This window comes from Pleuronectes platessa, chromosome 1 (genome assembly GCF_947347685.1).
Source record: "Pleuronectes platessa chromosome 1, fPlePla1.1, whole genome shotgun sequence".
NCBI lineage: Eukaryota > Metazoa > Chordata > Actinopteri > Pleuronectiformes > Pleuronectidae > Pleuronectes > Pleuronectes platessa.
Genome location: NC_070626.1, coordinates 31,591,643 through 31,618,548, shown reverse-complemented (window position 1 = coordinate 31,618,548; position 26,906 = coordinate 31,591,643). Strand labels below are relative to the sequence as shown.

Here is a 26,906-nt window from a genome sequence, read left to right as displayed (position 1 = left end):
AAACATACTTTTTTTGCATTTTAATTGCATACAATGACGTTTACGTTTTTATGATGTACTATGACAATGCAATTTCACGTTAACATTTTAATGACGTTTAACATCATACTGTATTTTTAAAGATACTTGATGTTTTCTGCTTTTTTATGACAAACTAGTATTTTAAATTTTTTTATGTACAACGTTTTGGATCTGACGTTTGATATCATACAATTGTGATTTGTTAATACTTTTTTGCCGCTCTACACTCTGATGCATGTGTTTTGATGACATCACAGCTCAGGAGATGTCTCCAGTGACGAGCTGAAGCAGGTTGGTTTTGAAGAGTTTATTAAAAAGTGAATACAAAATCCAAACTGTAGAATTCTACAGCGGAGACAAAGCAAGCAGACGTGTTCATCATCAGCTCAACACACAGCAGCTCATTGCGGCTCTAAGCGTTTCCTGTTCTCTACAACTAACGGTTCTCCTGCATCACGTCACTCAGCACACGTCTGTTCAGTCGGAGGTCGACACCGAGAGGAAACAGTCGAGGAAAGAGAAGTCTTTGATTTCAATGAGCTGAAGGATCATGAAGTTTATTTTAAGCTCAAAATCATCCACAGGAAGAGAAGATCAAAAACAATCATGAACACGGGTGAGGATTTGCTCGTATTGCTCAGGTCCCGACGGACAGCTTCAGTGGAGTACCCTGATCGGAGGTGTGTGGGGGGGGGGGGGGGGGGGGGGGGAGATTCAAGAAATCTTCCTTTTAGGACAAACCTCAAATATCACACATCCTGCATCATCCGTCAAAAAGAAAAAAGTCTAGATTAAAAAAAAAGGATTAAAGCATATCAAACATAAATATATAACCATTTTATGCATATATTATAAATCAACCACATCTGGAATTGTGGGATAGAAAATAACCTAAATTTATAAAGTGCAATGTTACAAAGAAACAATAAAGGAAATACTGTGATTAGAAAGCATGTACTGGTTTCTGGAGGATGAGTAAAGATGGAGTTGATTCAGCTGGAGGACGACACGGGGAATAAAGCGTTTGGCCGGGTTCTCTGCTGACAGAGGGTCACGGAAACTTCCCATCAGCCTTTGCTCCTTCTCTTTCCACCAGTAGAGGGCGGTAATACATCCAGCGGTGACGCGATGATAAAATCCTCAGGGTGTTGGCCGACACCCCCCAGTCAGAACCGGACGTCCCACAGCGCCACCTCCGGGTCGCTCAGGCCGTCATCTTCAGTCGTCCTGCAGAGGGAACCAGAGCGTCAGTCCACTGTCACATGACACGTCACATGACACGTCACATGTCCACATGACACGTCACATGACACGTCACATGTCCACATGACACGTCACATGACACGTCACATGTCCGCATGACACGTCACATGTCCGCATGACACGTCACTTGTCCACACGGGTCAGAATAAATGTGAAAACATGGCTTTTAATTCTGTGACAAAAACAGAAAAGTATAATCGCAGCCTAACGTCCACACAGTGTTTTCAGATTTATCAGTGTAGACATGGTGTTAGCAATCCCACAATCCTCGGCTCATCAGCAGGACGACCAGCGAGGCCACAGAGCAGGGGGGGGGGGGGTTAGACTCACAACATCCACACTGACGTCACAACAGAAAGACAATTCAACACACACAAACACACACACACACACACACACACACAGAGGATGAAGATGATTGGTTCGTCAGACTCGTGACACAGACTCAGTGAACGTGTCATTTCCTTGTGACCTTACGGATTCAAACAGGCGACACAAACAGCGCGGCCCGCAGGCTCAGTGCGCCGCGGCCACGGCTCTGCAGGTTAGAGGTGGGGAGGGGTGGGGTTAGAGGGGAGGGGAGGGGGGAGGGGTGAGGGGGCACCATGCCATGCTGAGCGCTTCCATGCCAAGCCGTCCACCAATCAGCATACACCCCTACCTACCTGCCCACCGTCCCCCACCAATGGGCTGGCTCTGTCTACCTGTCTGTCTGGAAACCAACCAATCAGATCCCAGAGTGAGGACACAGAGGAAGAGGAGGAGAATCTGAGAACAGCTGATGTTTGTTTATCATCATGGACTCAGGTTTTATTTCAGTAAAAGGGAAAGTTGTTGTTTGTTTGTTTGTTTGTTTGTCTGCAGGTACACACAAAAACTACTCAACACATTTCCTGTAAGCTTGGTGGAAGAATGGAAGGTGTGTGTGTGTGTGTGTGTGTGTGTGTGTGTGTGTGTGTGTGTCTCTACCTGTGGACAGTTGGGACTGGGACCTCCTGCGGGAGCCGCTCAGGGTTCTGGAGGCGGAGGAGAGGGTGGAGCCTGCGCTGCTCGCCCGAGAGATGGGGAGAGGGAGGGGGGTGATCGGGGGGGAGTCGAGCTGAGGAGGAGAGGTCAAAGGTCAGAACATGGACAATAGATTGGGAACCAGGTGACATCATCAGGTCGAGTTGAGCTGGTGGTTACCTCGATGCTGTCGTGCGTGGGCGAGGACGAGGTGGACGAGGTCTCGTGTCTCCTGGACGACGAGCTGAGTTCGATGCTGCGAACGCGCTGAGCGAACTTCAGAGAGCACACCGACTCGCTGATGTTGCTAGACAACGGAGAAACCTGGACACAACACAGAGTCACTTCCTGAAGGAACACACACACACAAAGACATACACACACACACAGACACGCACACACACACAGAGACAAACACACACTCCTTCATGTTTTACCTGCACCATCATCAGCGTCTTGCTGTCCCCGCTCAGGGAGTCCTGCAGCAGGTAGGTGAGGCGGGAGTTTCTGAACGGGACGTGGGCGTGTCTGCTCCGCAGCGCGTTGATGACATCACCGAGCGCCGACAGAGACTTGTTGATGCACTGAGCCTCTCGGAGGCGACTGCCCTCCGCCCCCGACTTCCCGATCCGCTCCGAGCCCGCCAGGTCGACCAGGTTCAGCTTACCTGGACCACAACGCAGGGTGTTGAGTGATCTGTGTGAGTGTGTGTGTGTGTGTGAGTGTGTGTGTGAGTGTGAGTGTGTTAGTGTGTGTGTGTGCCTGTGTGTCTACCTTGTGTGCGGTTTCCAGTGGCGGCGTTGAACCCACACACGGTGATGATGAGCAAAGCGTGTGAGCGAGAGCTGTGTTCGTTCAGGTTGGTGCAGGCCGTCGCTCTGTTCATGTGACCCAACTCAAACACCTGAGGACACACACACACACACACACACACACACACACACACACACACACACACACACACACACACACACACACACACACACACACACACACACACACACACACACACACACACACACACACACACACACACACACACACACACACACACACACACACACACACAGTAAGATGAGAAGTAAGAGCAGGGATCTCTCTTCTCAGAGATGGAACTGTGACTGACAGTAAGTCAGGAGTCATGTGACTGATCAGAACCAATCAGGAAGAGAAAGGCGGAGTCGTTTACAAAAGTCTCAGTTTCTGTTCGTCCAGATAAAACACAACTCGAGAGTTTTCAAACTAGAACGAGAGCGGCAGCGTTTGATCAAGTCTCTGATTCAGAGGCTGGTGATCTGCACAGTGTGGACACCAGGTGTAGCCACAGCAGCAGTGAGACGTGGTAGTGAGGACGCTCAGCGGGACGCTCTCACCCGGTTGATGTCCTCCGGGCTCTGCACAGGGAACTCAGTCAGTCCGGGGACGTAGAGCTGTCCGCTGCCGTCAGGGTTCATCTTGATGTCCAGCTTGTCCGTGGGGTTCTCGCCCAGCAGGTCCCTGGTGGACGGAGACACGTCAACAGTCAGTCAAAGTCCTCAGGGCAGCTCTTCAGAATATGAAGACAATATTTAAACTGTTTATGAACTCGCATGACACTGTTCGTCTCCACCAACCAGAGCAGCTTCAACCCTCCTGGTTGTTCTGACATCAATATCACAATGTCACCATTAATTTGAAATATATAATTTATAAATAGTTCTTCCAGATGTTCTCTAACACAACAGCTGGACAGACGAGGATAAACATCGTTTAACACGATCCACCTTTTACGTAACCACAGAAAATCTGTGCTGAACATGAGCACGTCTCAAATTCATCGTCCGGCACAAACACAGCGACGCAACATCTGCATCAGTCAGCTGGTTTATTCATGAAACAACAGGAGCTGTGATGGATGCGAGTCGACACACACGTACATACACACAAACAGACACACAGACAAACACACACACAGACACACACAGACAGACACGCACACCCGCTGGAAAGGAAGGAAAGCCAAGGAAATTACTGAGGCTTGACTGACAATGTTTGGATTTAACTTATTAAACAAATCTTCATGAAACTAAATTATATTTCTTCTGATGTAGAAGTAACTCGTCATCGCTGTGAACATGACAGCACCCCCGTGTGGCTGTAATGTTCACTACACCCTGTAAAAGACCTTAAGGAAATGTTACTTCAGTCTAAAGTTTTGTACAGTGGCCTTGTTTCAGACTCAGCTGTAATTACATCATCATTTCTTTATAGTGACTGACAAATTAATGTTTTCCTTATAATTTCAAATAAAAGTTACTTTCTAGAGAAACACAGACCTGCAAATTATTGTTGACTCTTAATCTGGATTAATGACGTCAGAGTTATTATGGTTCATCCTCAGGGGAACATGAACCTCCTTTTATCACCGTAACCGACACACTTGTGTGAAATATTTCACATCAGATCTAAACTGACTGGAGATCAGCTGTTCTCTCACCGCAGCGTCTCGTTGTAGATCTCCACCATGCCGACGCTGATCTTGTAGTCCCAGTCTGGAGCTTTCTCCGTCACCTCGGAGAAGAGCAGACGCAGCGCCCGCTGGTTGATGCCGGGGTCGTTCACCACGCCCTGAAACAGACGCCTGGTTTTATTCCAGAGACGACAAACAATCATCTGGTAGAAGAAACAAGAAGTGTCGGTGGTAACAAACTGAAACCTCCTACCTCCATGGTGTAGGTCTTTCCAGAGCCGGTCTGTCCGTAGGCGAAGATGCAGACGTTAAAGCCGTCGATACAGGAAGTGACCAGAGACTGCACTTCCTGAAACACCTGATGGACCAATCAGAGAGAAGACACACGTGAGACGAATCTACACCATCCACAGATCCTGGTCACACAGAAACATGTGGAGCGTCTACACCTAAATCTAAATTAACAATAAACAAGACAAGAGTGAAGCCGACTAAACCAATGAGTCGGTTCTCAGGTGTAAAATCCGTCACTCACCTCCGCCTGCGTGGCCCGAGGAGGGAACACTTTGTCCAGTTCAAAGGTCATCATCTTGCCCTTGCTGGAGAGGTAGAGGACGGCGTCGTCATCCGAGTCGAAGCTCAACATGGTTTTGGCGTCGGCGGCGTCCTGCTCCTCCTGACTCACCGGGCGGACGCGGCAGAAAACACGGATGTTACCTGGGACACGGTGGAGAAGATCCCAGTTCCACAATTAAGACCAAAACAAAAAGTTGATTATTTCACGCTTTAAAAGGATCATCACCTGGTAAAAAAAAACTCTCAACGTCTTCATCAGATTTACGTTTCACATGTTTCAGTCACCATCATCACAGGTTTATTTTCTGACCTTTGAGTCGAACCAGCTCGTTGTGACACTTCTTCCTCAGGTTCATCTCCCGCTTGTATTTACGCAGCAGATCCTGGTTGGTGCTGCTCACCTCGCTGATCACCTGACAGATCTGACACACAAACCATCATGTCAACATCATCCGGAGGTCGGTCTCAGAAATCTGAACCCGAGTGGCTCTGGTCTCCACCCACCTCCTGCTTCGCCTCGGTGATGGCTTTGTCCAGCATGAAGGGAAACTCCTGCACCTGCCGCTTCAGACAGTTGTAGTCGCAGGTGAGAGTCCTGAGAGCCGGCTGCAGACTGAGCAGGTTCATACGCACTCCTGACGCACAACAACACAAACACATCCGTCAGTCCAACACACACACACACACAAAGTGAGAGAAGCAACACACAGGAAGCAGCCCGACCTGCCAGGTTCTCGTGCACGGCCTTCATCTCGCTCTCGGCTCTGATGAACGCCTCCTCGATCACTCGGTTCTTCTCCTCCTCCAGGTTCTGCATCTCCACCTCCAGCTGACCCTGCGCTCGCTCCATCTCTCCCTCGTACACCAGGATCTGACGGACGGAGCAGACGCTTACACTCGATGATCAGAGACGAGCGTCAGCGGAGGACGATGCTGACGCTCGGCTCCGTCCAGACAGAGCTCACATGTTCATACAGGAACGAGCAGAGAACATCCAGATACAAACCATAAATTAGATTCTGTAAAACAGCTCTTGAATAATATCAATAAATTAATATCAAACTTCAATTGTATCAGTCCTGAAGCTGAACAGTAGATAAAAACTTACATGACAACACGAACACTAAACTACGTTCTGCTACTCAGCTAAACTCACACTACAGGATGAACTGGTCTAAACCTGAGCTGAGGTGGGAACACAGGTACGTGGGGGGTGCACTGGGAAGGGTTCATGTCACAGACGGAGAGCTCAAGGTCCCACCCATACACAACCAATCAGGAGCCAGCTGTCAATCATGACGTCTCAGACCATTTCCATAATATTTTATTAAAACCAAACTCATCAGAAAAATAAACACTTGAACATGGAGGAAGCAGGATTCATGACCTGTACTGCAGCCAGCCACCAGGGGGCGAACAGGACACGTTACTTTAGGGAGCCGTCATGTCGTCCATCTTTATTTACTGAGCTCGTAATCGAGACCTGATGTGGTCGGAGGGTCGTGACCCCTTGAGACACGAGAACCTCGTCTTCTAATATTGCTCACATAAGAAATATTAATTCCTCAGTCTGAGTTTGTTTTGCTGGTTTGAAACCTGAGCTCTCGGTTAGAAGGAGGTAGGGGGGGATTTGTGGGGGGGGGCTCTCGCTGTGACCTCTGAACCTAAGTTACGTCACAGAGAGGGGGCGGGGCCAACCTTAGACAACCTGCGAACCTCCTCACTGTCTCCTCCGCCGATGGCTGTGGAGAGGAGGCCGCAGAGACGGCCTCGATCGGCGAGCAGCTGCAGGACGCATGCAGAGAGGACAAGGTTAACTGTAGAGGGAGGGGGGGGGGCAGGGGCTCCGTTTATCTGCATCCTCCTTCATCCCATTGGTTCATTATGACCAAAACTCTGTCTTTATGCTAAGCTAGGCTAACAGTCCCCCCTCAGTTGCCCTTGCTTCATACTAATCCAGGCTAATTGTCTGTTTATCAAAACTCACAGGATCTACAGGAGTCACAGAAACGCTGACTCAACGTGGCTTCATGCAGAATCCACACGTGATCCTGGGTCAGTGGATCTGGACAGGAAGTTGTAAACAGCTGTTACCTGCGTGCGGAGCTGAGCGCAGGTTCTCTGAGACTCGTGCAGCTGCGTCTCCAGCTCCCTCAGCAGCTGCCTCTGGAGAGAGAGCTGCTCCTGCAGGGCGGCGTTCTTCATCTGCATCTCAACCAGAGCTTTCTGTGAGTCGGCCGACTCCACCTCCACCGTCTGAGTCACGTACTGAAGAACAACCGAGACATCCATTACACATCCGATTAGATAACAACACAATCAGTGAACCAGTGATAAATCCCTGGACTGGAGTCTGTGTCCAGAAATCTATGAGCTCCGTGTTTGGTCTCCACCAGAGAGAAGCTGCTCTATCATCCAGTCTGTAGCTCTTTGCTGAAGGACAGAGGCCGTTTACAGGTTTTATTGAGAAATTCTCAAACCTGCAGACGTGGAAATTATTCTTTTTTTTTTTACACAGCGAGATTTTTACAAACGCCTTCCAAAGTGAAGATTCTTAAAAAACTGTTTTCCGGCTGCACATGTAAACTAGAAAGGAATTGTGTATCACAACATACATTATCTAGATTATCAGTTAATGATGTGAACAAAAGGTTTGATGTCTCCCACTGATCTGTGGTGACCTCACCTTGACCCTAGAGGGCGCTGCAGCCTGTCTGGCCGTCTCCTGCTCGCACTCGTGCAGTCGCAGAGCGAGTTTCCCCTCAGCCTCCTCCTGCCTCTGCCTCGACTCCTCCAGCTGCCGGGTGGAGTCATCCAGCTGTCGGTGGAGAGCCTCCACCCTGGAGCTCTTCTCCAGCAGCTCTCGCTCCAGCTCAGCCAGACGACGCTCCCTCTGCCGGGCCTGGTTCTCCCAGCGCGACACCTCCCTGCGCAGGGAGTCTGCCTCCTGCACGACAGGGTCATCCAGTTAATAAAGCACCTTTCAAGAGACCCAAGGACGCTTTGCATGTGTCAGTGGGGACACAAAGACAGCAGCATGTGTACCTGTGTGTAGTTTGTGTACCTGTGTGTATACACACCTGGTTCTAAAGGGCAGTGTGTGTACCTGTGTGTAGTTTGTGTACCTGGCTGTGGGGGCAGTGGCTGCAGCTGCACGTCTCTGCTGCAGCGCCGAGCTTCTGAAGCTCTGAGCTCCTCCATGACTTCAGCTCCTGCTTCAGACGCTCGTTCTCCACCTCCAGCAGCTCCAGCTGCTTCTCCAGGTCTGTCGCCCCCTGTAGGCCCGGAGGACACAAACCATTCTTAAATATTCCTTTGTAAAATGTTCTTTACGTTCACATCATTGTTCAAACAGAGTTTCACACATTTTTTAAGGTTGCTGTGAGGTTCCCAACAAATATAGACAGACAAATGTGTGTGTGTGTGTGTTTGTGTGTGTGTGTGTGTGTGACTGTTATTTTTCCCAGGGCTCCTCAGGAATGCAGTCTGGCAGGGTCTCACCAGCTCTGAGCGAAGTCTCTCCACCTCCTGAGTCTGATCCAACAGCTTCTTCTCCAGCTCCTCCACCTGCAAACAAACCACAACACATCAGAGTTAAATCGCTCCTCTTCACATGAAACAGTTTCTCATACTGTATCATACTTCTTGTTTCGTTATTCAGGTTGTCATTGTGTCGGTTCCCTGGTTTCAGTCAGACAAAAGGAAAATCCTTTTCTCAAATGATTTAACTTTCACCTAATTCTCCACTTTGTGTGATAGAGTAAAGAAAGCAGATCAGTGTGTTCACAGTGAAACACTGAAGCACAAAGTCACTCATCAGACAAACTGAATGAAACCTGAGGAGCAGCAGCCGCTCAGTGAAGTGACACTAATAAAACTAACTGTCAAAGTGTCAAACAGGTTTTTACGTCAGATTTAAACAAACACGACTCAGTGAGAGAATTTAACTCTCCTGAGTGATCCAGTGACAGTTGTCTGTTCATCACTGTTCACTGCAAACAGCTGATCACCGTCCAATCAGCTGCTGACTGAGTTTGATTGATTCTTCCTGTAGACGTACCTGTGTGCGCAGCCGAATAACGAGCTGCTCTTCTTGACGGCTGAAACACTCTGAAGGTTGTTCACCTACACAAACACACACACACAATAATTCCCATGAGGCAGACTCAAGACATCATGTTCAAGAGGCCACAGCGACCTTCAACGACCCAAATCATCTGCCCCAAATTTGAAGAAATTCCATCTGCGTTACAACAATGGGACGAATAAACATAAAGCCTCCAGCCACTGGGCGTCACAGGCCCGGAGACATAACCAGCTTTGAATCTGTGTTTGAAAAACAACCGACTATTTGAACTGAGGGTCATGAAGACCAAGTTCATTATACAAACAACGGTTGCAGGAGGTTTGACTCATGTGAACGATTCAGACCGATCTCACAGCTGGATCTTATGAACCATCTCCTCCTGCAGCCGTGACATCACCTCTGCTTCTCACCGTTTGGCGGCGCTGACAGACGCTCCTCCCCCGGCGCCTGGACTCCTCCCACAGTCCCGCCTCCTCCACACTTCTCCTGGACGCTCTGCTGCTGCAGCTGCTGGACGAGCAGGTGACGAGTGACTTCTTCAGAGCGAAGACGAGACTGAAACTCACACACTTTGTCCTGTAGAGTCTGAACACACACACACACACACAAACACACACACACACACACAGAGCACTATGAATGAGCCATGTCGTACAATCAGCCACGTGAAGCTGTTTCTAAGAGCAGGAAGCTTCTTCTAACCTACAGCTCAGTGAGACTGAGGAGAAGGACGGAGACTAGAGAGCAAAAGGAAACGTGGAGGAAGAAGGAGGACGAGTCATGGCTCCAGGAAGCAGCAGCAGAGACTAAGAAACACTGGAGCTGTTTTCAGACATGAACTGAAGTCTGGACGTGTTCCTGTTCTGAAGGTTCTGTCTGTGAGAACAAATGTCTGACAACACTGATCTCTCCCTTCGTGTCCCTGTTGGTGTGAACGAGTCGGAACCAACAACCTGCTGCTGCTGCACAGGTGAAACACTAACTACACAAAATGTCAAAGAAATATTCTTGAGTTCATGTCTGAAAACAGCCTAAAAAGCAGAGTGAATATTTTTACGTGGGCAGGAGTCCACCAGCAGGACCAGGTGACCTTCTGTAGCGTGGAGACATAACAACACAGCACGATGAGAGGAAGCAGAACCAGTGACCAGGTGGAAAGAGACGAGGACGGAGCTGCTGCTCTGATCACAGCTTTTAGATCAACACTGAGAATTCAATCAGTAAAACACAGATGTTCCAGTTGTGAAGAGGTCGAGTCCCTCTGAGGTCTAAACAAACGTATCAGTGGACACAAGTCAGTACTGACCCCCACCCAACGACAGACACGCCCCCTACTGGACACACCCACCCTCTGTGTTACCTGGATGAGCAGCTGCTGGCTGGGTGCGCTTGTTTCGGTCAGCTCTGCGGTCAGAGAGGGGCGCTGTGAGAAGGTGGCTTTGGGCAGAGATAGGAAGGAGTTGTCGTCCTCACCATCACTCATCAGGAAGTCCAGTGAGCTCGCTACGGAAACACAGGAGGGACAAACAGAACAGTTGTGATGACAAGAAGAACGTCACATCAGTTTCTTTCAGGTGCTGGAGCTGCTGCTGAAAACTGAGACTCCACGAGGGGCCTCAAGTGAACCCCAATTAAATTTGCACAGAAACGTTGATTGTATATTTGTTGGTGAAACCAGTTCAACATGTGTAAACACATTCCGATCATTGTGAAGTTAATCTATAATCTGATTAATGAGGTTTTTCTACGCACAAAAAAACTGATTTTAACTTATTTTTCCACATCAGATGTCGTCCCTCCGTTTCTCCTGAAGACCACAGAAACCAGTCAGACCTGATAACAGCTGATAACGTCCACTGACACATTAACCTGCTCACACACTGTGTGTGTGTGTGTGTTTGCGTGTGTGAGTGTGGTCACACGTTTTCCTAAGTGTACGAGGCCTCAAATCTTATCTTGAGAACAATCTGCACTGTGTGAGAACAATCTTGAGCATTAAACAGACTTAACACAAACACACGTGGACTGAGGAGAAACCTGCTCTGTTACAAACCAGGTCTCTGACAGATTAGAAAACAGGATTAGACACAAACACACAAAATGCTGCGTGTTTACTTTTTCTGGGTGACACACAAACACACACGCACAGGGTTACTGCTGACTGACATTGTGTTGTGTTGTTGCTTGTACGTTTCCAGGCTACGTCCTGTTTGACTGAGCGTCCAAAACCAAAGACACAAAGATGTGTGTCACATGTTTCCTTAACAAACGACTTCAACCAACTAAATCAATTATCAATAAAACGGCAGATCTAATTTTCATCAGTTCTATACTGCTTTTAGATTGTTACAAACTTTATTTAACACAGACACAAAGGACGAATGTGGAGAAATGACACAAGAAAGAAAAAAGTGAAACCAGGAGAAACGCGCGCACACACACACACACACACACACACTCTCTCTCTGACAATAGCTGCAGTGTTGAGCCGACCCGTCCTCTCCCGGGACGTAAACCGATCGGCTGAGAGACACAGACGGCACATGAACACGTGAACACATGAACACGTGAACACATGAATACGTGAATAAATGAAATGTGGCGTTTGAGCTCACCTCTGACAGTCTGCACTGTCACACACACTCTGCTCCCCGGCTCTGTCTGCCTGACCAGCTCCATTCATTACAATCAGGTACGAGACACACATGCACACACACCCCCTATCTCTCTCTCTCTCACACATACACACACACACACACACACACACTCCTCTGTCATGACAAAAATGCAGCCATGCGGGTGTTTCTTTTCTCCTCCTCTACAGCAGACGTCAGACTCACCGTCCAATGAGATGTCTTTCTTCCAGAGCTCCTGTAGGCAGGGGGCGTGGCCGAGGTCCCAGGTCTTTCTTGTTCCGAACATGACCGACGGACAGAGCAGAGCACTGGACCGCTGGACCGGCTGCAAACACACACACACACACACAAACACACACACACAGGTTCAGTGAAGCTGTCAACATCAAAGCAGCTGAATTGACTGTGATCAGCTCCTGTTCTTTCAAAAATAAAAGCAGCTGAATTGACTGTGATCAGCTCCTGTTCTTTCAAAATAAAAGCAGCTGAATTGACTGTGATCAGCTCCTGTTCTTTCAAAATAAAAGCAGCTGAATTGACTGTGATCAGCTCCTGTTCTTTCAAAATAAAAGCAGCTGAATTGACCTTGATCAGCTCCTGTTCTTTCAAAATAAAAGCAGCTGAATTGACTGTGATCAGCTCCTGTTTGCAGTGAACTCAGATATGAACAGAAAACCGTCACTGGATCACTGTGACATGAGGTTCTGCTCTCTCTGATTTCTCTGAGGATTAATGGAGGTTTGTTGTAGATGACATCAGAGATGATGACATCATAAGGATGACATCATAAGGATGACAATGTTTGACACGTTGGTTTTGAAGAAGCTTATTCTCCTGGATCTGATGCGAGTGATGTCACAGCCGCTGCTGCAGATCAAATACAAAACCACCACCAGGCACCTTCACAACCCGACTACACCCCCACTCAGTCCTGCTGCTCCTGCCGCACATGAAAGACAGGTAAGACAGCGACACCCGTCCAAACTGACCAATCAGAGGACAGCCTCTAAGAGGTGCTTCGTTCTTACCCGTCCTCGTCCACAGCGAGGTTTCCTCTCGCAGGGATGGACGTGGCGCTCCCTGTCCAGCCAGCTCTTGTTGATCAGAGTTCCCACCCAGCCGAGCATGCTGCCGCCCCCCCGCTCACATCCTCACGTCTCAACCGGTCCCGTTCACACACAGTCGGCGCCCGACTGCCCGGGTTCAGGTGGAACTGCTGAGCAGAGCTTCCTGCTCCGCCCACACACTGACCAGGAGTCAGTTAACCTATCTACAGTGTCCTCCGTGGATCAGAACCAGGATTACAACCATCTGACCTCGGGCCTGCTGATGAGTGAGACTGTAATCTGTTAATCCTCGGGGCAGCAGGCCTCTTTAACCCTCGACTCACAGGACAACACAGGTGTCCTCCCGGTGACGATCAGGGGACACGGAGACGTTCATGAAGGACAGACATCACGTTCATTCACTCACTGATGAGCTCAGGCCCCAAAGTGATTGGACCATAGACCGTAAATAAAGATGGACGACATGAAGGGTCCAAAGAGAGAAGCCAAAGTGTCTCAGTCACCCCCTGGTGGCTGGCTGCAGTATAGGTCATAAACCGTGACTTGTGTCTTTTTGAGCAACATCTAGTGACTTTTATGTGTTTAATCTTTAGTGATGATGAGCTGAGAGACTCTAAAATGATTTAGTCTCACATCAGCACTTCAGGATAAGAGGGTATTACACACACACACACACACACACACACACACACACACGCACACACACACACACACAAAGTGAGGATTAGATTTTCAAGGATGGCCTAAGATGCACGTGCACACTATACTAGCACAAAAGATGAAAGTCTTATTAATGTTGACAGCTACTGACACATACACACTGCGCCCACACACACACACACACACTGAGACGACTTTCAGCATGTTGTGTGTGTGTGTGTGTGTGTGTGTAGTCAGCAGTTGTGTACTTTGAGGTTCAGCTCAGTTGGTTTTTCTTCAGCTGTGAATCTTTAACACGTGTTTTTCCGACTCTCGTTTCCTGGCAGTGAAAGCAGCAGAGCCACACGCTGCCGTCTGACACCTTCACAGATCTGAAAACACTGACTCTGGATCAGCTCTAATTGTGAGTGATTCAAAAAGAGCAGCGGAGCAGAATCTCTTGATGACCGTCACAGTGATTCAGTAAAGAGTCTCAACTGAACGGATGTCAAATCAGTGTGTAGAGCACTGAGCGCTGTTGCAGCCTGATTTCTGAACTGAGAAGCAGATCATGAGGCTGGTGAAGATGAACACCTCTGACAGACACACAGGCATGAAAATATAAATAATGTATAGAAATAGAATTCTCTGATGCATCGATAATCGAATCATAGAATTGGGGTTTTGAGATTCCACCCAAGGGAGACTGGGATCAACCTGCAACTCCTGCTGAGCCACAGCTTGGTGCTGATAGGCCTTTGTGTTTTACTTTATCTACTCAAGTCTTTATCTATGATGAATTGTATCATGGCGGTGAAATAAAAATCATTATTATTAAACTACATGCTGATAAAACACTGAAGATAATATCAAATCTACAATGACACACACACATCCACCCTCCTCCTCCTCCTCCTCCTCCTCCTTTAAACTAGGTCAAATCAGCTTCTGTTCTTCACCATGTGCTCACAGGCAAAACCTGTCTGCGCACACACACACAAACCCCCACACACACACAAACCCACACACACACACAGACACACTCATACAATGTTTTTACTACGACTGAAACTCGGCCTTCATGTCTGTGATTCTGCTGCTTCTCCTCGTCACACGACCTGGATATCGGACATTTGAACACATCAGACTGGACAGTGACCGATTGAACTGACTGAAACTAGTGATTATCGTAGAACAATAATCACTAGTTTCAGTCAGTTCAGATTTTAAGTAGAACGCACAGATACACACACACTGATGCAGCTAAAAATACCTGATTGTAGCTCCGCCCACTGCACACCTGCAGTGAGAGGACAGGAGGAGACCCCCCGTCTCTGCCGTCCAATCACAACCTTTCCTTTGTCCTGCAGCTGCACATGTAAATGTACCGGCTCAGACGTGAACACTCAAGTTTTCTTCATTATTCCATGAAAAATATAAAATAATAATACAGCAGCTTCACGGAGCTGAAGGTGACGATTCTACCAAAGGTCAAAATATACACAATTGTGACAAAGAAGAAGAAAATCTGACTATTTATTGTCGAGTCACTGATTCTGTCTGAAAAATGACTGAAACAATGAATTAGCTGTAAAATATCTGCAGATAATTTCAGCTCTAAACACGATCCAGTGATTTTCTGGTGGGAGACGACCTGAGCACTGGAATAACGTCACTGGGAGGAAAGCCTCTGCGTCTGGGAGGAAATCATTTCAGCGTCTGAGATCGAGACATGTGTTGAACTGAGCAGAAATAAAAACCCACAGGAGACGTTCAAACGCAGGAAAATACAACTGAGGGAAAACGCAGCTGTGAGCAGCGGCCGTCCGACCACAGACACACAACACTCTGCATCAGGTTACCACCAGACGTCTGTCTCCCCCCCCACCGCTCCATCTCTACTCAACATGTCCTCTCATCCTCCCTGTCCTCCGTCCTCCATCTTTCTCTCCGACCGCCCGGCTCTTACCTCCCTCCCTTTGGCCTCCACATCATCGCTGCATCTTCCTCCTCCTCCTCCTCCTCGCCACTGCAGCTTCACACCGACCGACACACAGCAGCAGGATCAGTGTCAGCGCCACCCGCCGACCCCCTCAACACACACACACACACACACAGCTTCCTCCCTCTGTTTCCCTAGCAACAACACAGCAGCATCACACCTCCTCAGGCCCCGCCTCATCCTCCTCCTCCTCCTCCTCCCTCCGACGGATAAATATTTCAGCCTCAACTGAAGCGCGAGGAGCTGCTCCTCCCCCCGCCTGAAATATTCAACAGCCCACTGTGTGTGTGTGTGTGTGTGTGTGTGTGTGTGTGTGGACTACAACGGAGCTGTAACAGTGATGATATAAAATCAGCTCAGTTAACTGTTTTAATGATCTGTTATGATCCCGTTTTAATTTGAGGTTGTAAATTGAATCTCTTGGTTTTGTGTCTCAGTCATCAGGGCAGCTGCAGAGGCTTCAGTTGAATGTGTGACTTTCAGACGTGCAGATGATTCACCGATTAATAAATCTTCAGTCAGGTCAAGTTTTGTGGTGACGTCCCAAACAAACGTCCCAAATATCTCCATTAGAATCTGTATTTAGAAAAAAGCTTCAAACAGATTTAAATAAAATATGCGTTATCCTTCAGTGATGCTGTGAGTCCCTCAGTTAAATCGTTTTAATGATGTCATATTAAATTCCAATTACTAAATAATACTAAAAACTAAATCAGATATTTAAAAAAATTCATATTACACTACTCTCAATTTTCCTCTAGAAAATGAATTAGTCCACGATGATGACGTCTTCAGTTTCTTTTGTTTAAACAATAAAACACGAAACAGAACTACAGTCTTGTTACGTCTCCACCAACCAATCAAGACGTTTACATCCACATCTCTACAGATTCAAAAACAAGTGTCGGTAAGGCTTTGGAGGAATTTAATCAAATGGGTCACCTGTCATTTTTCATAATTAGTGCCTGAAGTTTTCAGTTATGGCCAAAAACCTGTTTGGTGAGGTCACAGTGACCTCGTGTTTTGAACTTTGACGCCACATCTGTGAAGAAGTTCATCACCACGCAACTGAGACGTTGTTTCCAGGACAGATGAAGTTATACATATTATAACTTAATTTATAATATTATTATTATCTTTGATATTATTTATTATGACCCAATTTGTGGATTTCAATGAAAGGGTCTAGATTACAGTTTAATGAGATTATGAGGACACAGAACATGACAGTGAACTTTGTCCTGTCAGAGCGACCACAGCAAAGCAGGCAGATTATCGTCATCATCAGAAGATGAATCCGTGGTTACATAACCGACCCAGAACAGCGTCCACCAATCAGAGGCTCGCAGGATTCAGACATTAATGACTCTACATCCTGTGATCTGAGGCTGATGTCAGGAAACATCACGGAGCATCACCAGGAGCTGCTGAGGGAGCTCGGGCCTTTAGAAGAAAACTGGTCGATAACTCTTCACACATCTGTTTCTGCAATGAACTGATGTTAGAGCCTGAAGTGAAGAGCTGAGAAGATTCTCAGCTCTTCAGGATCCTGATTTCAGGAAGTCAGCGTCACAGTCTGACTCTGACCTCCTGCTTCATGTTGGGAGGAACCACGACACCGTCCAGAACGCTCAGACCTGCGCACCCCATCGACCACAGAGCCTCATCACACTCATCAGACTCATCAAAGTCATCAAAGTCATCACACTCATCACACTCATCAAAGTCATCAAAGTCATCACACTCATCATCACACTCATCATCAGCTTCATCAAGAACCTTTTCAAATCTGAAAGTTTGAACCATGCTTTGAGTTTGATCTGTTAGTTTTTGTTTCACGTTGTAATTTAGGTGCTAAAGAATTTTGTCAGACATACGTGCGTCCTGTCCTCATCACCTACATGGGTGGAGTCTACGTATACTTGACTGTGATTGGTTTGTAGAAGGTGTGTTGTCAGTAAGGGGGGGATAGCAGTCAATTTCAGTTTGAATAGAAAATTAATCATTTGGTGGCCACTGTAATATCATTATGGTATTTTTACCAGCATGAGCACTTTCAAGCGCAGTACTCTACAGTACTACAGTTCTCTACAGTAATACAGTACTACAGAACTCCACAGTACTACAGTAATACAGTACCGCAGTACTCCACAGTAATACAGTACCGCAGTATTCCACAGTACTATAGTTCTCTACAGTAATACAGTACTACACAGTAATACAGTACCGCAGTATTCCACAGTAATACAGTACTCCACAGTAATACAGTACTACAGTACTCCACAGTAATACAGTTCTCTACACTAGTTCAAATGCTCCAAATAAACATCCTCGTGGTTTAATCATTATATCGTTAGGGGTGAACACTGCAGCTGCTTCCTCTTCTTTTTCTTCTTCTATTGTTGAATTGTGTCTCTTCTTCCTGTGATTGGTCCAAAAGTCTAAACTAATCAACTGAGTGCTTCCACTGAAAACCAACAGAACCAGGTTCCGTTTGATCCAGACCCAGAACTCCTCTTCTGCTCTGAGGAACCTTTCACACCTGATGTTTAGGTTCAGATTGAACTGAAGAGTCTGAAGCTGTGAAACAAACAATGTGCTCTAAAAGACCCTGATATCTGACCATGACACCAGATCACTGGAGTTTCCACAAGTTCTTACTTCAGTGATTTATTCTCCTCTTTCCCTCCTGTCGTTTTTAACCTCGTCTCCTCACCTGAACTTGTGTCCTGTTGACGGGGACGTTACACATGCCTCCTCCTCGCGTCCTCTTCCCTTCAGCTCTGCAGCTCCTCTGTCCTCTGTTGTCCACCTTCTTCATGACATCGTCTCCTCGACCCGGAGTCCTGGGCACTCTGCAGAGCTCAGCATCGCCCCCATCCTGCAGATGACCTTCCTGCTCAGCAGCCTCTGAGGTCCTGTCGGGCTCCACAGCCTTGTTAAGGCTCTTGAAGAGGCTGTGGAGGGTCAGAACTGCCAGGGTGCACAGGACGTACATGCCCCTGTCCCTCGGGTCCAGTTCACCTGCTGCTCAGCTCAGACTCAGAGTTTTGGCTTCATCCTGATCCAGACGGAGCGAGACGAAGTCCAGGGGAGCAGATCCAGACATCTCCTGAAGAACTCTGTGTTCCTGTCCAAACGATTCCTCCCGGCTGAACAGAGCTCATCAGCTCCGTTTTAATCTGCCGTTGTGTTTGTATAATCCTCTCACTCTCTCCGTCTCACCTGGTTCACCTCTGCTCTGGATCCCGCCCTCTCACAGTGGACGTCACATTTCCAGAGAACTGATAAGGACCTCCGCACCCTGTCCCCTCCTCTCCGCTGCTGCACGTCCTCAGTGACTCTCAGGTAACCTGAACCTGAAGGAGGCAGCTTCAGTGTCTCAGTGAAACTCGACACAATCCACAAAGAGTCTGAACTCCTCCTACTCGACTCTGAAGCTGCGGCGTCAAGAACTTTCAATCCTCTGATTTAATAGATTATCAAAAAATCAACGTCAACCAGAACCAACAGATCTGACTTCAATCATAAATCTTCTCTCCAAGTAAAACTGCTCAGACGCCTTCCAAAGAAAACCAAGTTGTGATAAAAATGTAAAGATGCAGAACAACATCAGAATCCAGAGATTAGTTTCTGTACAGATAAAGTGACCAAATCTGCATATTTGTTCCAACGTTTTAAAGTTTTTATCCAGACATAGAAGAAAAGTAAAAATCCAGATCCTCCGTTCACTTCTCCTCCATGTTTGTTTCTGCACTGAGATCCTGCAGAGTTCTGTCCTCACTCCGTTTGGTTCGTTAGTTCGTTAGAAAGCCGTTAGCGAGTCGTGAGCTGTGTCTGAGTCCTGATTGGACGAGCATCAGGTCCAGATCAGTCCGAGCATCGAGCTGTAAAAACCGGTCGGACTCCGTTATCCTGTGACAGTGGAGCGGATTAAAGCTGCGACAGGTCGAATCTTCACCTCCATCACACTGAGTGACTGACGGAGAGAGAGAGAGAGAGAGAGAGAGAGAGAGAGAGAGAGAGAGAGGGAGCAAACCCTCTGTGTGCACCTCTCTCGCCCACCCGTCCCTCCCTCCCTGTCCCGGGACCATCTGTTGTTGCTGCCGGATCAAACTCAGACGGCCGCGGCCTCACGATGATGATGATGATGATGATGATGATGATGTAACAGCAGGTCTCCAGCTCTGTACATGAAGCTTCTCACATTTACTTCAATTACATTTTATTTCAATAACTTCCAGATAAATAACTAAAATCTATTTTATTTTTTTATTTTCAGTTTGATCATTATTTTACACCCCAGAAAAATACTGCACCACATCATTTTACTTTCAGTGTATTGGATTATGTTAATATTTAATATCTTTAATATCTTCTGCAGTATATTTTCCTCTGGTGTTCATGAAGGTATAGTTTCTTCCTGTGATGTCATTTCATATCTCTAAAACTGCACAACATAAGCTTAAAGGTGATGTTCGTCAATATTCCATGACAAATTATAAAAATACTGAATAGTAATGTGTAAAAGATATTGATCCACAATGTTTCTAAATATAGAAACATGAACTCCTCTACCAGGAGTAGACTATTTTCAACGTTGGTTTCTCCTTGTTCCTTGTTCTCCTGCTCAGAGTCGTCCTTGTTGCTCAGTGTCCTGGAAACCTTGATGACCTTGTCCTGTATAGGTGCCGGAGCAAAGGATTCTGGGAGCTGACAGTCCGAATCCCAGCCCATGAATCGTGATTGGCTGCAGTGGGTTCAGGACCTCACTGTATATAGAGGCGACCCGTCCCTGAAAACCTACTGTAAACAGAGCAGAGACTGTTTCTGGAACAATAGAGGACGTGTCCAGTCCATTGACCACGTCCAGCGTCCTAATGAGGGAGGACGGGTCCCAGCAGGGAACTCTCATTTCTACCAACAGGACAGAGCGCGGCGGTCACATGACCGAGACTTCAAACACTCACACGAGGTCACGGCTCTGAACATCGTCTTTGTGGCGTTTAGAAAGATCCAGAAAGACGGAAAGTTTAGAGACACTTCTTGAGGAGTTTTTGATGCGGTTCATTGAACAGGGGAAAAGTTTTTTAGGACACTTTTGCCCCAGAATGTGTGTTTTGTGTATTTAAAGTTGGTTTCATGAGGGATTGTTGGGCCTTGGCAGATCTGAGGTCTGTGTGTGACATTCTAGTTTGTTTCCATCTCTGTCTGTGAATGTGACGGAGCTGCAATAAACTGATATTCACCAGGAAGTTTAATAAAGAAATCGAAGGCCTTATCTAGAATAAATTCCATCTGTGTAATATCCAATCAGAAAGATTGAATAAAACAAACAGAGACTCAGTGGCGACGCCCTCTGCTCAAACCGTTTGATTCAACAGAAGCACAGATTTTAGTTTTTATCTGTTTAAAATGCGCGAAACAAAAAGTTGATATTTTTCGTTGTCCACATGTCACAACATGAATTCAAGGACTCAAACTCTATTACAGGAAGAAACCCTGTCAACATGGATACGAGTGGTGACCTGCCAACTCCATCAAACAGTAACTAATAAAGAAATAAAAATGTGTTCCAGAGAATGTGAAGGACAGTTTTATCAGATGAGACTCTGACATTAAATCTCTTCTAAATGAGGGAACAATCAGCACAGAGGTGATGTGAAGGTGACTTGGCCTGAAGTGTGTGTGTGTGTGTGTGTGTGTGTGTGTGTGTGTGTGTGGTGGGGGCTCAGGTGTGTTAGTGGCTTTAAGAAGCTCAGACTCTCCCTGATTAAAGCAGATTAGTGAAAACATCTTCCTCTCTTTATTTAAGTGGTTTTATACAAATGTTCAGAGTCTCAACTCAGCATCCAGGTTACTAAAGACAACAATGAGCATCGATTAACGGTTGATTTTTACAATCAGCTGCTTTGGTTTACTTGTAAAGAGGAGATATATATATATATATTGATCGTCTTAATATTCAGTCTGATTGCTGTTATCTAGTCAGTCATTGTCTTCGTTTTTGCGTTTCGACTGATTTCACTGCAGCTGCATGGAAACAGAGGAGAGAGAGAAACTGTCTTCGTTCAGCAGTTTACAGATTCCCAAAATGCACTGCACACGCCCAGTTCAGATCCTATTTTAGGCCTAAATTACAGAGTGAGAGGCCGAGTGGAAACACACACAAACATGCAGTAGGGTTGTGACGTGACTTCAGTCATCTAAAGAGAGAAAGTAAAAGAGGAGAAGAAAACAGCTGACGGAGAAGGAAACAATTCAGAGAGGTTGCCCTCAGTCTCCTCCTCCCTTTTCCTGCTCTCTCTCCTGCTCCCCCCCCCCTCTCCCCCTCCCTCTCTCCCTCCCAGCATAAAGACTGGAAGCAGAGGGAAAATGTTAGCCTCCTTACAGTTAAAAAACAACTGTGAAACTGTCCTGTGCAGAGCAATGGGCACCAGATGTGAGGCAGATGTGTTGCGAGCAGGAAGCTGTAAAACACGTCTGAGGATCCAGATGTGAAGCTGTTGTGACGACCTCATGTTTACTGATGCTTCAAACACATCATCACGAACAGAAATACAACCTCATCACCTCCTCAAATTTAAATAAGAAGCCTCATTAACTTCACCGAGCTATTTCAAATATATTTCTAGTTTTAATGATACAATAATAGATTAGAAAATGCTGACAATTCCAGACATCAGTGTAAATTAAGCTGTATTAAAATCTTTATCTTATGTAAAAACATATCTTTAAATATTATCTATCAATATATGTGACAAAACAGAGCAGCATCCAGCCAGACGCCCTGTGGCATCATGGGAGATCTGACTCCACAGTTCCACCTGCTGGATTGTTGTGGATCAGTCAGAGAATCGGGTATTAATCACACACACACACACACACACACACACACACACACACACACACACACACACACACACACACACACACACACACACACACACACACACACACACACACACACACACACACACACACACACACACACACACACACACACACACACACACGATAATTTTCACATGTGACACATCACATGTGAAAAGACGTTAAATTCCGTTACCACACCCACATTTGGCTCAAAGTCAAGTGACTCAAGTTCATGCATCAAGTTCAACCCTGACAACAGTACAGTCTACTACACACAGACACACAAGCTCTCTCTAGTATCTGCACACTTCATAATAAATACAGCAGCCGGTGTGTTTTCAGTCTGGTCTCAGATGTGATTGATTAACGTAGTTCACGCCTCCTCGCTCTGAAACGTTTCTCATATCACGTCACAGCTCATCCTCCGAGTCTGAAGATCGACTCACTTAATTCAATTTACTCATTTCTCAGGCTGAACCTCGTGCTGTTGCATTTTCTCATGAGATTCAATCCAGTGTCGGACACTGAACGTACAAACCACATCAAGTCCTGATGAAGAAGAAGTAGTGGAGCAAAACCAAGTACAACAAGAAGTAGTAAAGGAAGAAGAAGAAGTAGAAATAGTCAAAGAAAGTAGTCAAAGTAATTGAAGAGAAAGTAGTAGAAGAAGTAGTTAAAGCTGAGTCTCAATTGAGAGGCTGCACATGACTTGACTTAGACTTCGTTGTCCACTTGGCGAAATTAAGACAGATGCATCATTTCGGTTCAGCCCTCGTGGTTTACCCAGCCTACAGAGATAGACCCCTTCATAGACCAGGTAGAAAGTTTCTTCCAAAGGATGCAGCCACTAAATTGAGACACACTTTAAGAAGAAGTACTGGAAGTAGTCAAAGAACAAGTACTAGTCAAAGAACACGTGGTAGAAGTAGATAATACTAATACTCGTCTCCAAACCTGCCGGTTAAAACAAACATCAGTTGCTTCACAATCACTGTTCAGACCTGAAACATTCAGTAAACACTGAGTTAATATTTAACAAGGGGCTGAAGCTGAGGGGCTGAACCTGAGAGGACCACCGTGAGGAGCTGGAGCTGCTTCTCTGTGTTTATCCTCTCACCACCTCAGAAACTTCTGATCACAACACTAGTGAACTCATTAAGGTTGAAGTGATTGAAAACTGCAGAGAAAAACACAGAAGACGAAGACGTCCACTTGGAAACACGAGGAGATTCCAGATCTTCTGGTGATGAGGGCCGACTCCGGTGTGGATGTAAACAACAACACTGATCTTTCCACAGTAGAGTTTATACGTCATGTCCTGCCTCCTGCTGCTCTACAGGCTCCGCCTCCTGCTGCTCTACAGGCTCCGCCCCTAGCCTGGATGTTCCCACATGTTCCTGTTGGTGTGAACCAGCCTGTAACAGCTCAGACGGACCTTGTGATTGTCCATCATCTGACATGTGATGTTTGATTCACTTCTGTCAAAGCAGATCTAGTAATGTGTGAGGGAATCTTTGAGCTGAGGTACGGCAAGCGAAGAGGACATTTCTCACTTCAAGTTTTGTTTAAAATCAAAAACAAAAAAGTTGCATTTAACTGAGTGAACAATCCTGGACATGATGGCTGCTTCCACAGAAACATCTGATCTCCAGTCCTCACAACTAAGAGAGACAAGAGATCCTGCCAACAAAACTACTGACTTGTATTTATAGACAATCTTGTGTGGAGCAGTGACTCCACCCTGCAGACCGCCGCCTCCTCAACCCAACACACTGATGTTACTGTCATCACTACTGCACACAAACACACAAATACACACACACACACAGAGAGAGCATGAACAGGAAACCATGGAGTGCTTCTGGTTCACAACTGTTCTCACGAGGACAAAAACCCATGGATCCTGCTGAGTGAGGACGTTCAGCTGCTCCTCACGTTGTCCCTCAAAGATAATACTGGGTTTCAGTTCAGGATCAGGATCAGGATTCTGGTTCTGAGGTTAGATCAGTGTCTCTGCGGCCGGGTCCGGTTGTGACCCCCCCCCCCCCCGACATCATCACCACTCGGCTGCTGTTGAATCATTTGTTCGTTTCAACTCGACCTACATTACATTTTCCATCAATGACAGCTACGTTGTGTAACTCCTGTCGGTCATGATGCTCAAACTCTAATGTTGTCTTTTACAATTCAATTATATAATCATGTTTACAATTTCTATGGACTGTTAATGAAGATGGACCGATGACAGGCGTATCATCTGGATCACGTGTGAATGTGATATAAATTCTAGCTCCAGTGCTTCTTTAAACACGGTTTGAATTGGCTAGTGTCACTGTTGTCGTATGAAATGTTGAACTCTGCTAAACTTCTTCACTGAATTTCAACATAAATCAGCAGTTTCTTCAGTGATCGCCACGTTTTCCAAGTTTGAATAAACCGTCTACTACTGCAGACGGTCATCTGTAGTAGTAGACGGTTTATTTTGAATTCGTACGGGTCGTTACAGGTTCAAATGAACATTTACATTTTAAATGAAAAGTGACAGTTCAGCAGATCTGATCTGTTGTGTCTGTTTTTCACTGTTTGTAAAAGACAAAATATCTCAAATATTTGTGTGTGCGTGTGTGCATGTGTGTGTGTGTGTGTGTGTGTGTGTGTTTGTGTGTGTGTGTGTGGACCAGGTGAGGGCCGAGGCTCTTTTGTTAAACTGAAAACCGCTGAGAGAAGAGAAGAGCTTTGGAAGCGATGGAAGCTGCTGGATGGTTGCATGAAAAGAGACGGAGGGACAGTGGGGACAGAGAGAGAGAGAGAGAGAGAGAGAGAGAGAGAGAGAGAGAGAGAGAGAGACAGTGAGGGACAGTGAGGGAGAGAGACAGAGACAGATGGAGTAAGAGAGAGACAGTGAGAGAATGACAGAGACAGTGAGTGCGACAGTTACAGAGGGAGACAGTTAAAGAGTGAGAGAGACACTTGATTAAAGTGACAGTGAGACATTGAGAGACAGTTACAGAGTGAGACAGTAAAGGAGTGAGAGAGACACTTGATTAAAGTGACAGTTTGAGAGACAGTGGGGACAGAGTGAGAGAGAGAGAGAGAGCTAGAGAGAGAGGGACAGTGGGGACAGAGAGAGGGGGGCAGTGGGGAGAGAGAGGGACAGTAGGGACAGAGAGAGGGGGACAGTGGGGAGAGAGAGGGACAGTAGGGACAGTGGGGAGAGAGAGGGACAGTAGGGACAGAGGGAGAGGGACAATGGGGACAGAGGGAGAGGGACAGTGGGGACACAGAGAGAGGGACAGTGGGGACAGAGAGAGAGAGGGACAGTAGGGACAGAGAGAGGGACAGTAGGGACAGAGAGAGGGACAGTGGGGACAGAGAGAGAGAGGGACAGTGGGGACAGAGAGAGAGAGGGACAGTAGGGACAGAGAGAGGGACAGTGGGGACAGAGAGAGAGAGGGACAGTGGGGACAGAGAGAGAGAGGGACAGTAGGGACAGAGAGAGGGACAGTGGGGACAGAGAGAGAGGGACAGTAGGGACAGAGAGAGGGACAGTGGGGACAGAGAGAGGGGGACAGTGGGGACAGAGAGAGGGGGACAGTGGGGACAGAGAGAGAGGGACAGTGGGGACAGTCAGTCACACAGAACTGAATCAGAAACACGCTCTCGGTACGTGTTCCAAACAGCGGACAAACGGGGACCTTGTCCTCTTGGCGGGACACCGTGTCCCTGTAAACCACCATCAGAGGACTGGAGACAAATGAACGTGTCCTCACCTCCTGGTCCCAGACAGCGGCTCCTCTCCTCCTCTGCTCCGGCTCGCCCGCGTCGGTTCCCCGCAGTAAATCCCTCTCTCTCCGGTTCAGCGTCCGTTCAAACACGGCGGTTGACGCGGGTAAGTTATCGGTTGACTTACCGGGTTAGCTCCCGGGTTAGTTCCCCAGTGTGTTACCGGGTTAGCTCCCGGGTTAGTTCCCGGGTTAGTCACCGGGACTCGCTGCTTCTCTCCTATAAAAGTCAATAGGACTGCGGGCTGACCGTGCTGCGTTCACGGACTGTGGGGCGTGAGAGGACTCTGTGAGCTGGGCGAGCATGAGCGATGAAACAAGTCCTGACTTTATAGACAGGAGGGCGGGACCGACTGGTTGGACTACGGCACAGTATTAGGGCCATATTGAAGAAAAGTTAACTCGAATAAACAAGAATGAAGTTCCTCCAGAGAATTTCAGAATGAGCCAGGAATTATTATTGTTTTACTTTGTACAACGACAAACTTTGTCTGCTTTTTTTG

The 26,906-nt window shown here is 46.9% G+C and overlaps 1 protein-coding gene across 3 annotated transcripts; it reads right to left on the bottom strand.

Moving 5' to 3' along the window:
• Positions 1-313: 313 nt before the first annotated feature.
• On the bottom strand, positions 314-26,696 carry kifc3 (kinesin family member C3). Of its 3 annotated transcripts, none has more exons than XM_053427977.1 (21): positions 26,392-26,696; positions 12,242-12,362; positions 10,762-10,904; positions 9,812-9,986; positions 9,375-9,439; positions 8,816-8,881; positions 8,440-8,589; positions 8,001-8,261; positions 7,409-7,582; positions 6,038-6,185; positions 5,819-5,949; positions 5,625-5,736; positions 5,274-5,455; positions 4,992-5,096; positions 4,766-4,896; positions 3,663-3,786; positions 3,064-3,193; positions 2,727-2,956; positions 2,470-2,613; positions 2,254-2,383; positions 314-1,248 (listed from the first exon to the last, which is right to left on the bottom strand). In XM_053427977.1, the coding sequence occupies exons 2-21, from the start codon at positions 12,321-12,323 to the stop codon at positions 1,226-1,228; spliced, it is 2,706 nt and encodes a 901-aa protein (XP_053283952.1). In that variant the 5' UTR covers positions 12,324-12,362; positions 26,392-26,696; the 3' UTR covers positions 314-1,225. The 3 variants fall into 3 exon arrangements, with proteins under 3 accessions (XP_053283952.1, XP_053283943.1, XP_053283962.1); XM_053427968.1 differs by lacking the exon at positions 26,392-26,696 and adding an exon at positions 18,462-19,643; XM_053427987.1 differs by lacking the exons at positions 12,242-12,362; positions 26,392-26,696 and adding an exon at positions 12,017-12,160.
• Between the last annotated feature and the right edge of the window lie 210 nt (positions 26,697-26,906).

Coding starts and splice junctions, on each gene's coding strand:
- kifc3 (XM_053427968.1), bottom strand. CDS start 18,743: ATGTACGTCCTGTGCACCCTGGCAGTTCTGACCCTCCACAGCCTCTTC. Junction 5,097..5,273: donor CTCGGGCCACGCAGGCGGAG/GTGAGTGACGGA, acceptor TTGGTCCATCAG/GTGTTTCAGGAAGTGCAGTC. Junction 4,897..4,991: donor GAAAGACCTACACCATGGAG/GTAGGAGGTTTC, acceptor CGTCTGTTTCAG/GGCGTGGTGAACGACCCCGG.